This window comes from Macrosteles quadrilineatus, unplaced genomic scaffold (genome assembly GCF_028750875.1).
Source record: "Macrosteles quadrilineatus isolate MER2022 unplaced genomic scaffold, UCM_ALF_1.0 Scaffold_1__1_contigs__length_201487025, whole genome shotgun sequence".
Classification (NCBI taxonomy): Eukaryota; Metazoa; Arthropoda; class Insecta; order Hemiptera; family Cicadellidae; genus Macrosteles; species Macrosteles quadrilineatus.
This window is the reverse complement of record NW_026542594.1, coordinates 108475664-108488407: the sequence shown is the minus strand read 5'-3', so window position 1 is coordinate 108488407 and position 12744 is coordinate 108475664. Positions and strand designations below refer to the sequence as shown.

The following is a 12744-nucleotide window of genomic DNA, read 5'->3' as shown; positions in this document are numbered from 1 at the left end:
GTTTTAGTGTGCACATAAGTATGTATCATTGTGTAATGTTCCAAATTGTACAATAAAGCACATTTCATTTCATTTCAAAAAGTCGAAATTCGCTTAGTTTGCAGGTTTGCTGCGGCGGGGATATTATTTAAATTTAACTGTTAAACATGTTTTCCATCATGGAGAAGAATATTTGATTAGCCTATGTCATACAGATAGGTAGGGGTGGATGGGTCTCAAACTTTTGGATTATTTTCAGGGAAAATATATTTCTATTTTATTTTTATTTAAAATATCAAAAGGACTAACATACTGCTCTTGTTAGGTCCTATTAAATTGCATAACCGAATATATAAAAAACTGATAACTCGGTCGTTTGTCATCCGATTTTAACAAACAAGGTGTCATTTGATTTGGATTTAAATTCTCTATCTTTTTTATCATTAAAAAATTGTCTTAATAGTTTTCATGAAATTTGGCATTACAGATTTTTAAATGGCCGCCATATTGAAATGGCTTGAGATATTGGAACAAATTTGTTTAAGCTCTTTTTACTTTATAAATAGTGATGGGCCGATTCCGATTCTCGATTCCAAAATACTTCGAATCGAGCATTCGATTCGAATCTCCGTGGGTTTGGGATCGATTCCGACTCTCTTCGATTCTTTGATAAAATTGGTTAAAATAAGCCATAAACGTCATATAAAGCAACAAAGAAACAAAATAAATTCAGATTGCTAATGATTTGCTTGCAACTCTGAGCAAACAACAAGTCCTGGTCGTATCGTCACTAACTCAGCGAGACTAGAGCGAGCGTATTTCAAAAATAATAGATGCGAACTCAATACAGATAGTAGCCTACAATGAGAAACAGTTAACAGATGGGAATTAGAGATTCGGGCAAACTGGACTGGAGCGAGTAAGCATTGCGTCACAGCTCACAAGACATACAAGGAAAGGGATGAGCTTCGATTTAGATCAACCAGTGGTACCAAGGCTACTAACCACGAATACTAGAAAAGTAGAAAAATACCGGTATGGATCATAAACATAAACAAATGACATTTTTGGCCCGAAAATACACATTATTTCACATTGCTTAAATTGAACTGCCAAAACATATGTTCAACGCTATTCGTAGAGGATTCGGGCCAACAACGTCATTTGTTTATGTTTATGATCCATACCGGTATTTTTCTAGTATTGGTGCTACTAACTGAATCATTGCATCGCTACATCGATGTTATCAGTAACCGATAACATCGTTGTGAAAACATCGATGTTTTTGGGACTAAGACATAGATTTTTTTCTTCAATTTTTCGTCTGGTCTCTGTACTCTCTCCAGTAACGGAAAGCATCGATATCTCAATTACACTTGGTCAAAAACATCGATGTGAAAAACAACGAAAATCTATAGAAAAACATCGGTGATGCGAAAACATCTACTATCGATGCTCATCCCTAAACAGAGCTGAGCTACCATTCATTACCAAAGTATAACAAAACACTTCGTATTCGGTCCCGAAACGTCACTACTCAACGAGACTAGAGCGAGCGTCCTATAGCCTAAAAGCGACTTGGGCTTGGGCTTGGGAATATAATTTTGTACAGTGAATTGGAAGGTTTTAACTACCTATAAATGTTCAAGTGCGCGAAATTGTAAATAAACTTGTTTAGTGTTGCAATCAACGGGTAAATCTTCGAACACTGGGTATTTTAATGGCCGATAGGCAGAGTAGTTTTGCAGGATCCGTTATTGTCTGCCAACAGTGGCAACACTGATAAAGAAATTATAACTCAAGAATTTGATAGGGCCTATTAATAAATTTCCTGAGTTTCAATCTTAAATCTTCCAAGACTCTTTTTTGTAGGCTATGCTTGGATATACATTTTGATTTTGCTTATAATGTTCATATTTAAATTTTTTTTATTTCAAATGGACAATCGACAATGGTTTCGGACGTGAACTTTAGGAGGGTGTACAAACAACGGTAATGAATTGAGAGTGCAAAAATAAATATAGGAATTTGATTTTATTAAGAAACTAGACTTCTTTCCAATATTGATTTGATTTGTATACCTGTAAAGATTCATGTTAAAATTAGGTAAGTTAGGTGGACTGTAAAGATTTATTAATCTTTTCTCCATTTTAATGATTCGATTTTCCTTATTTATATCATACACAAGTGTTGATTCAGTTTCAGTGTAATATACTGATTGTGTTTTGTTTTGTAATACTAATAATAAACCAACAAATATGTATGTACCTAACACTGTTTTTTTTCCTTTTTGACTTTTTCTACTTACTTTTGTTGTGAATCGTGTGACTTAAATGCAGATCAGATACCAAATATTAATATTATTGATCTATTGCTTAAGCTGTATAATTAATTATGTTTTTGTTTCAACTAGGCCTACTCCTAGAAGTTTATATAAGGTTAGGTTAGTTTGTATATAAATTAAAAATCAAGAATTGGATAGGGGCTGATTTTTTATAATGATAATGAATGATTTTTTATAGTACATATAAAAGTTATTTTATAATATTCTATGGCTAGTATTTTACAATAACCTTGTAAATGTGTATTGAATGTGTGACATTCTAAATTCTACATATAGATAACATGCTTGGTAAGCTTGTACTGATTTCACAATTTTAAACACATTCATAAAACATAATTGAATTTGGAATCGGAATCGAGTCCGGAATCGAGATTCGAATCTTAAATTTAAGAATCGGAATCGGAATCGAGAAATTTTGGAATCGGCCCATCACTATTTATAAACTATAGGCTACATTTATACAAATTTTAAAATTTCAAACTTGAAAAATGCCCAATATATAAAATAGTTTTAAAAAATCACAAACAGACCGACAGACAGAAATATAGGCATTTTAGACCCTTACTTATATGGCATTTTATGTTTGTAGCCAAAGGAACAAGTCCACAAATTATGTCCAGACAATTTGGAAAGACCCTGAATAGTTTCTTTAGTTACTGTGATATAACAATATTTTGAAAGTTGAGAATAAAAACTTAGAATGACGCAACTACGTGTTTAGCGCAGTGTGATGTAAAATTCACTCTTATATTTTTTACATACAAATAATAATAAATATGACTTTTATAATGTAAAGAACCATTTTCTAAAATTTATATCTTGGATGTCTAATAAAAAATCTTTTGTATTTTTCACAAGCCTCAACTTTGGAAAAATTATACAAGCCCATTTTCTTTTTTTGTTCTTAAAAGTAAACAGTTCTACACAATTTGTTGGTATCTTTCAATGGTTTAAATTTGTTCCTTATAATGTCCTGAAAAAGAAAAATATATCATAGTACTCATACAGCTTACCTATGTACCTACAGGTAACCTATGTACATACAGTAAAAAATGGCCTGCAAGAATCAGACCACCCGTGCACAACAGTTTGGCCCAAAAAGTGTTAAAAACTACTAGGACCGTTTTTATTGAAAAACCGCCTTTTAAATGTTATTTAGTTGTTTACAATTTTAAAATGTCACTTTAGGCACTTTTCTTTCAATGTTGGGATCATTAAAAGTACTTTGCTAGTTCTTACCGTTTTTGAGTTATAGCCATTAAAAAAAAAATTCAAAAAGGGGGGATTTAAGAGAAGTTTTTGGAGGGGTAGTAACTATTTGGATTTTCTGGATGGTTTGGGACCGAGACGGACCTCCACAAATATTTTCAGATCATTAGCTATTCTAGGAGTGGGTAAACATTTGTATACCTGATCAATGCGCAATCATTTGTCATTTACATTTGTAGATGATGCCTTGTAAATCATTTGTAGTCAGTGAGTTACACAAGTGGCTGTATACAGGTTCTCGTTTCTAACCTTAAATAAAGAAAACGGGTTTCTTGTTCTAAACGTTAAATGGTCTGATTCACCCTGTATAGATTAATACTGAATAATTTAAGTGGGCTGGAGTTTAAACAAATTGACTTACTCACTAGCTTGAAGACCATGTTTGAATATCTTACCAATGATATTTTTTTATCAACCCAATAAGATGATGCTACATATTGTTTTATAAATAGAGAGACCTACAAACCTTTATAATTCCAAAATTTGACAGGAGGTTTTAAAGTCCGCCCGTGACGAGAGAAGGCAGTGACTGTTCCATTCAGCATGGAAGCATCCTTCTGTCCCTGATTTAAGGTACCTGGGTAAAACAATTAGTTTTTAACTAGATGTTTTTCAACATTTGATTTTTGCCTGAAGATAAAAATAACAAAAAATACTGATAGTGGTATAATTCATTTTTCTATTGCCAACTATCTGCCAAACTACTATTACATAAAAATCTAAAGGCCTGTTCACACCGGCGTAGCCAGACGTCTGCAGACTTATTCGGTGAACTAGGATTGCTTTCATAGCAGTGAAAGCCAGTTGACCGGAGCAATCATGTTTCATGGTTTTTAGGCCTTAATAAAAAAAAATGTTTATAGAAAAAATACAAAATACAAATTTTTCCACACTCCGCACTAACTCCAACAACCCTTACTAATTTTCTTCACCACTTCCTACGTCATAGACCTTTTTCCCTCCCTTCCCATAGCATTTTAGGATTGCCGATACAATAATTTAACTGCCGCAAATGGTTCCCATACTCCACACTGCTCCCTTTACTACTGCCTTCACCACTTCCTACGTCGTGGACCTGTTTCCCTCCCTTCCCATAGCATTTTAGTATTGCAGATACATTAATGTAACTGCCACAAAGGGTTCCCTCACACCGGACTGTTCGCTTTTACCACTTCCTTGACCACTTTCTACGTCTTGGACCTGTTTCCCTGCCTTTCCATCGTTAGTGCATTTTAGTATTGCAGATAAATTAATGTAACTGCCACTAACGGTTCCCGCACTCCGCACTGCCAGCCGTTACTACTTCCTTCACAACTTCCTACGTTGTGCACTTGTTTCCCTCCCTTCCCATAGCATTTTAGTATTGTAGATACATTATTGTAACTGCCACAAACGGTTCCCACAGTCCGCAATTCTCGCCTTTACTACTTCCTTCACCACTTCCTAAGTCGTGGACCAGTTTAAGTTTGCCATTTATGAGATGGATCCATGAATGTGATTCACCGACAAATTGTTTAAGACAAATTATTATTTTATTTGTTTATTAAAAAATTATTAATTTTGCCAAACCTTATTTAGCTACGTAAATCAAATCTGTATAAAACTGTACCTAAGAAAGTATCTTTCATCTATGACTGTACCTATTCGATCAATGGTCATTTCCAAATTGCGACTTAAAATGTTAACTAAGACTTTAATTAAGACTTTCTCTGTATTATTTGATTGTTGTCATTATCCAAATTCTTTTTCCTTTTTAATGTGTTTAGGCTGTGGCTTGATTTTAACATAAGCTATGATTCTTAGATTTGTTTACATTTACGTCGTTATTTTATAACCATCATGACAACCCATAAGACCAATGTTAAAAATTAAAAACTTTTAGTTACTTTTAAATTATATAGGCATTATCAAAAATTTAAATTGGTTACATCTAAACCATCCAAACATTTGACAAAACAACCTTGGTAAGTTTGGCTATAATATGTTTAGCCCTTATTGAGATTAAGTGTTATAAAGATTGCATTGAAGTTGATCCCAAAGAGCTTCGCTTCACTCCGCTCAATTAATATGTCGCCCGTGTACTGTTCACACTGCAGCTACATCTGACGGCTACGTAGCCGGTGTGCCGCCGCCGCTTTTTTCCCTCCCCGCCCTGAAAGCGCCACACTCCATATATTCATCATAACAAAGATCTAAATGAATCCCTTCAATTAATCGAAGAAGAAGTTTCTCAAATGAATATTTTTCATTGTTATCAATTTATACACTTATACCATAAAACAAAAAGCCTTTTCATTTATACTTTTTAATCGTTATCGTAACTTTTTGGATCCTGCCTTTTTAGTTCTTACAATATATGGCTTTGAATTCACAACAACTGCTCACATCTGGCTACCCAAGGTCTAACCCACATAATTTGCCTTTTGTTTATTTGATTTTGTGGTAGACGTAGATTAGAGACTATCCGTTAGACTACTATCCGATAGACTATCCGATTAGAGACTACGTAGATTAGAGATCGATTTTGTGGTTGGTAGATTTTGTGGTACAAACGTAACAAAAAACGATCAGATATCATAGAGCTTAAACCAGTCCCAAAAGCAAACAATTGTTATTTATACATTTTGACACAACAATGTGGTCAAATTAATATGACAGTGTAAATGGCAAAACATGTTTGTAATATTTACACAATAATTGTTCATCATACCTATAATATCATCATATATCTAATAATAAATATATAACTGTGTAATACCGGCTTTATGAATAATATTGAAAAGTTTAGATCATATTACAGCTTTTAAGGTGACAGTGACAGTGCGTGAACACTCTTTAAATAACATTAAGAGCTACGTCAGCTACGTATTCCGAAAAAATTGTAATACGTCTGGCTACGCCGGTGTGAACAGTCCCTAATGGTGTCTCACACTATGTGTGTACCAATACAAACATATTTTTAGGCTACTAATTTTAATTTTTTTTGCCAATTGCACAATAGAAGAAGAAATCTGATTCAATAAACAATTTTTTATACTTTTATTATTTATACTTTATTATTCTTATACTTTTACTTACAATCTTTAGAGGCAGGAGCTGCTACTCTGAAACCAAAATCCATTTTATAGACATTTTCAAAGGCAACTACAATAGTTTAGGACTCATTATAATTTTATTAATAAAATAAAATTACATGTTGAATGTTGATACAAATTTAAAGGATAGTCTCTAATAACCTCAAAATGAATGCCAATTATTGTAATACTGTACTGTATTATAGTAAATCAAACTAACTAATAAACAAACTATACGTTTGCCAGAATTTCCCTAAAATTTAAATTGGATCATTATGTTGATTCAATATGTAATGTAGTTTTGGACCACCCTTTATGAAAATAATTTTATGTCAATGTGCTGGAAGTTTGCTATCAGTTTAATTGGTGAGACCACTGATATAATATGTGGTTGGTTAAATGTACTACCTACAAAATCTATATTTAGGTCATCTCTACCAAGCTAAGTCCAGGGTGTCCACAGCTTAACCAGAAAAAAGCATGAGTAATTCAGGTAGTTGACGTCATACTTTTCATAACAAACTTTCCAACAGGTTTTCGCGCAATGCTGTTTTGAAACAGTTTGCTATTTTTTTAGTTATCAAGAAAAGCTTACTCAGTTAAAGGAACAAAATTTGTGATTACTGTTTAGTATTGACAGACACAAGTATGCAATCTTTAAAATATGAAAAACTAATTCCTAATCCCACAATTTATGAATAACTCATAAAAAATAGTAATGTAGGCTATCGATGCCAAAACTAATTGATTCTCCATACATACCGATACCATTTATACAATTTTACCAAATTTTCTATTATGGATTACTACACCAACCCCTGTCTTTAAGTAGTATGTTATATGCTGAGTTGGTTTAACTTATACTGTTGGTTTTAAATTGCCAGCTGTTAGCAAATCTATATATTTAATACGCTAGGCATATTTTTGTCATAATTGTTTTGGAGTGATGGATCACCATGTCCGTCCAAGGTGTCGTTAGAAAGGTTTTAACATGTAGTTTTGCCATCAAACAAAAAAAACTTTGGAATTCCATCAGGGCTCTGCCCCAGTGGCCTTTAAAGTTCCTATGTTATTCTTATGGAGAAAATGTTTGTTTACATTTTAAATTTTAAAAGATGAATACTTTGAAATTGACACTAATATTGTAACAGCTGGTTATACTAAAATTGGAGACATGTGCTATAAGGATTTATTACATTAGTTAAAAAGATTGATGTTTCACTGTTTTTAAACCAGTTTTTATTTGCACAAAATCAAAACATAACCAAAAAACGTTCAACATAATGGGGACTATGAGACGTCGACCAGGACAGCCAATAGTAGGAGACCGACGAAATTTAACTGGTAGACGTGAACTAAATACAAAAAATACTATTGTCATTGATAGCCGAATACAGCAAACACCCTTCTGTGTTGGGTTTTAGTGTGCTCTCCAACAGCCGCCTGAAGATTTCACATTCTATTTAGAACTGTTGGACAATCGCTGCATAAGCTGTTGATTTTTGAAGACAAGGAGGCGGGTAGGACTACATCGGAAACAGAAGATAGTAGACATTAGATGAGCAAATGCGTTGGTAGCAGAGTGTTTTATGTTAACGTTTTAAAGGTAAACATTCAGATATCTAATATCAGAAAGAGACTGGAACAAGATTGGGAGATTGGTCATTATGACAAGGACAATTTCAAGGCGAACTTGTGGAGATTTCACCTGGTGGAAGAGGAATCCACCTAATGTATTTCACCTGGTGGTATGTAGATGTGGAGAAATAAAAACCACGAGTCACGTATTTATAAATTGTTCACTTCAGAAGATAAATAGGAGAAAACAGGAATAAGTCTTAGATAAGAGAGGTCTAGAGATGAGAAAATAAAACATGATGAGTGAGAAGGAAATATATAGTAAGTTAGGCTAATATTACGTATATGTTTGAACATTACACCTTCAATTTTATTTGTACAAAATTTTCTATAGGCCTAGTCTGCAAAAAAAAACATTTTTAAGTTGTGAATAGAAAGATGCTAAAAAATACTACCGCAGCTTAAACCCTGGGCCTAGGCCTACTCAATGCGCAACTACTCGACTCGACTCGATACTCGAGTTTTTACTCAAATACTCGACTCAAATTGAAAAATCACTACTCGCCCATCCCTATCTGGTTCATGAGATTATTGTCATACATGTTTTCAATCAATAGAAAAATCTTCGATTGTCTAATACAATACAAAATAATACAAGTGCAGAAGGGCACAGTGCCCATTTGAGCTGTGTCCATATTTTGTTAAATGAATAGTAGTTTACAGCAACTGGATAAAACATTTTACAATATTTATGTAGAATGTGTTATTGAATTATGTGTAGGATTTAGAAAGTCATTAAGCTGGAATACTGCACACTTTTCAGAGAGTTTACTTCGATGTATTCATTCAGCTTAGTGAAAACATAATATAGATATGTATACAAATAAGAACTTGAACTCTTAGAGAGCCTTCGAATGTTATTAGACTAACGAAAAGGGTTGTGCATGTTTAGCACTACTCAGCAACAAAAACCATTAATTTATCTCTAAAATATATATTCTTAAAGTGCATTGAGCAGCAGTCTAAAAAAAAATCTATTTAACTTACCCATATAGTTACAAAATGCTCAAACTCGCATTGTGACATTTATAATTCGGCTTATATTTCTCCAACGGTTTTTTGATCTGATTGGATATTAATTTTTGAGGATAGCCTCTTTCAATGAAAGCAGAATTTAATTTAGTGATATATTTTTCAAAATCTGATTTTTCACTGCTGAGTGTTTTAGCACGAATTGATAAGCTTTTTGGATTTGATTTTTTCATATACATAGGGTGACAACTTTGATAATGTAAGTAATGCATTTTGTTAGTTTCTTTTAAATGAATTTAAGTTTTAAGTTTTAAGTTTTTGATTGTCAATGAAGACATCAACATCTAAGAAAGAAACAATTTTGTCTGAATAATAATATCCTCAAAAATTAATATCCAATCAGATCAAAAAACCCAAAAAACACAACCAAGATAATAGTTTTTCAAGTGATCCTAAATTTATTACTCAATACTATCCTTGGCTACAAAAGATTAAAAGAACAGTGTAATGAAAGTAGCATTCAATATTTTGAAATCTTCCCCCAGTACTGAAAATTTATTTTCCAGACCACCACATGTTATTTAAGGCCACAAAATTTAAAAAATATGTTGGTGAGACCCAAAATTCAAAATTCTCGGCCTTCAAACAATTTTAAACATGGCTGTGAATCCATGTCAATTTTAAACATGGCTGTGAACCATGTCACAAGCCCCGGTGTGGTATTTGCAAAATTATGAGTAATACAACTGAACTTGATAGTAAAGTTACAAACAAGGTTTATCCGATTGTTGGTAGATCAACTTGTGAATCTCACAATGTGATTTATAAACTATCGTGTAAACATTGTCCAAAAGAATACATTGGCCAGACTTCAAACTCTTTAAGAGTTCGAATGACAGGCCATTGTTTTGATGTGGTACATGAAGACAAAAGAAAACCAATCTATAATCATGCCGCTCACCACAACCAAAATTTTGAAGGCTGCTATAACCTTAAAGCCCTTCACAGAGTAAACCCACATCAAAACCCTAAATACAACCAACTGGTCTTAAGAAATTCTGAATTGGCTCACCAGTTGGTACTGAAATCAAAGTTCCCCTCTGGTTTAAATGTAAGATAGCAAAAAAGTGATTCAACTCGGCTAAATTCTAATTTTCTTTTAGGCTGATTTTATTATTTTCTTTGATCTGTACTCAACCATATGTTTTAAAAATTCAACTATTTGTAAACAGTTCATATTTATTTGTTTTGTTCATTTTAGCGAATTTCCCATATAGGGAATAAGCTATTACCGTAGTACTCACGGTAAGACCTGGACCCGGGACCGATTTTTTTTTTCGTTTTGAGGTCCCTAGAGGTCAAAAACACCATCCGTTCAAATTCATATATATATATATATATATTTATATATATATATACATACGTGGGTTATCCAGAAAGAAAAGAACGTTTCGTTATGACGCCGCTAGGCGCGCGCTGATTTTGTACATTTTGGTATGTGCGTACTCGGCAACTCAGTCGGCATCCAGCCGTGACAATTGGAGCATTCTAGCGCTGTCCGTTTTTTCACAATTTCAACTTAAGATGAGCGCTGCAATAAAAAAACCCGCCAGTTAAGAGGTGCGGTCAGTGATACGGTTTGTGTTGGCATTAAACTTAAAATCGATAGACATTTATCGCCAAGGGTATGAAGTTCAAGGAAAAAAACCTAATGATTGAAAGTTCTGAGAAAATGGTGCATTCAGATTAAAAATGGCCGATCTGACGCTCATGAGTCATGACGAAGCGAAGGGCGGACGCCGAGCATTGTGACTGATGGAACTGGTCACTAAAGTTGATGAAAAGGTTCGCAAAAACCGCCGATTCCCGATAACGGGTCTTTCGCTTTGTTGCGTGACAATTTTAAACAACAAAGTCCGTGAAAATTGAGGAAAAGTTTCGGTTTTAAGTGTTTTCCAACAAAAACCGTATCACTGACCGCACCCCTTAACTGGCGGGATTCTTTATTGCAGCGCTCATCTTAAGTTGAAATTGTGAAAAAACGGGCAGCGCTAGAATGCTCCAATTGTCACGGCTGGATGCCGACTGAGTTGCCGAGTACGCACATACCAAAATGTACGAGATCGGCGCGCGCCTAGCGGCGTCATAACGAAACGTTCTTTACTTTCTGGATCGCCTAAGTATATATATGTGTCCGTTAGTGCGATAACTCGAGCAAAAATGATCCGATTTTGATCAAATTTGGTACAAACGTGTAAACCTACGTTTATTCGAACGAGTTCGCGAACCAGCATAATCGGACCATGGGAACGGGGGTTTATGGGGGCTTTTATGGGGTAAAAATGGGTTTTTCCCATTTTTGACTCAAAAAACAAAAATTTTTCAATTTCTTTCCAAACAATTTTGTAGAGCTTAAAAAAACAAATAATTTAGTATATGCGTTATAATGCGCCTAATGGTTACGGAGAAAATTCCAAAAAGTTGTTAATTTAAAATTCTCATGTTATTCTTATGGAGAATAAGTGAACTGTTGTAGTTTGCTTGTTTATTAACATGTTTTGCCCAAATTTGGAAAAATGTTTTTATTTCTTACTAACTATTAACATTTTACATAAAAAAACACTTTTACCCTCCCTGTTGCAGCAAACCTAAGTATGTTTTAAACTGATTCTATTTAAATAGGGAATAAATGTGATACTTTTTAAGGAGACATTTTAGTGTAAATCCATTCAGGGAAATGGAAATTCGCTTAGTCTGCAGGTTTGCTGCGGCTGGGGTATTTACATTTTTCATTAATTTCTCTTTGCTTGAAAACGTTTGTATTAAACAAAAATTTGCAATGTTTCATGTTTCATTTATCATAAATTGTATCAAGATCTCCTCAAGAATATATATATATATAAACATTTGAACGAATGGTGTTTGGGGGCGAGAGGTAAGCGTAAGCTCCTCAGGGAGGGGGAGCTGTCTATGACAGCTCCTCCTCCAAGACCGCTGTGAGTAGACTTTGTTCAGCAAAGTCGTACTGTGCTATGCACAGCCTGCATGGGGTGCCTCTGCACTCGCTGAAGGCAGCGGATCTAGCGCTGGCTGTGTCATGACTAGACAGCCCTAGGGTAGGGAGCGGCTGCTCTAGTACTGGCCTTGGGCGGAGGTGACAATCACCAATCCGGCCAAGGCCCAGATAGCTAATGTTACCGCCAACTGTTACAGGTATGTGTGCAGCTGTGATAGGACTGAGCTGGAGACGATGAGGGGTCCAACCCCGAAAGGGTCCAGTCTTGGATATTAGCAGGCGTAGTGAGTGGGTCACGGTTCGGCTGCTAAACTGCTAACTTTTTTTGCTTTTCTTGTTTTAGTAATGGCTGAAAGTAAACGAACGGAATCATTACCCCAGGTGGGTACCTGCTCAAGCGGGGAATCCCACTCCTCCTTTTTGGGGGACATGCCCATGGATTCTGGGGAGGG

General features: G+C 34.5%; 1 protein-coding gene across 2 annotated transcripts in view; it reads right to left on the bottom strand.

The window, feature by feature from the left end:
* Positions 1-12744, bottom strand: part of LOC128982950 (uncharacterized) — a 141310-nt gene that overhangs the window by 78314 nt on the left and 50252 nt on the right. For both annotated transcript variants that reach the window (XM_054402063.1, XM_054402054.1), the window contains exons 7-8: positions 6671-6696; positions 4059-4169 (exon numbers count right to left, since the gene is read on the bottom strand). In XM_054402063.1, the coding sequence (XP_054258038.1) occupies positions 4059-4169; positions 6671-6696 (137 nt within the window). The remainder of the gene's footprint in view (positions 1-4058; positions 4170-6670; positions 6697-12744) is intronic.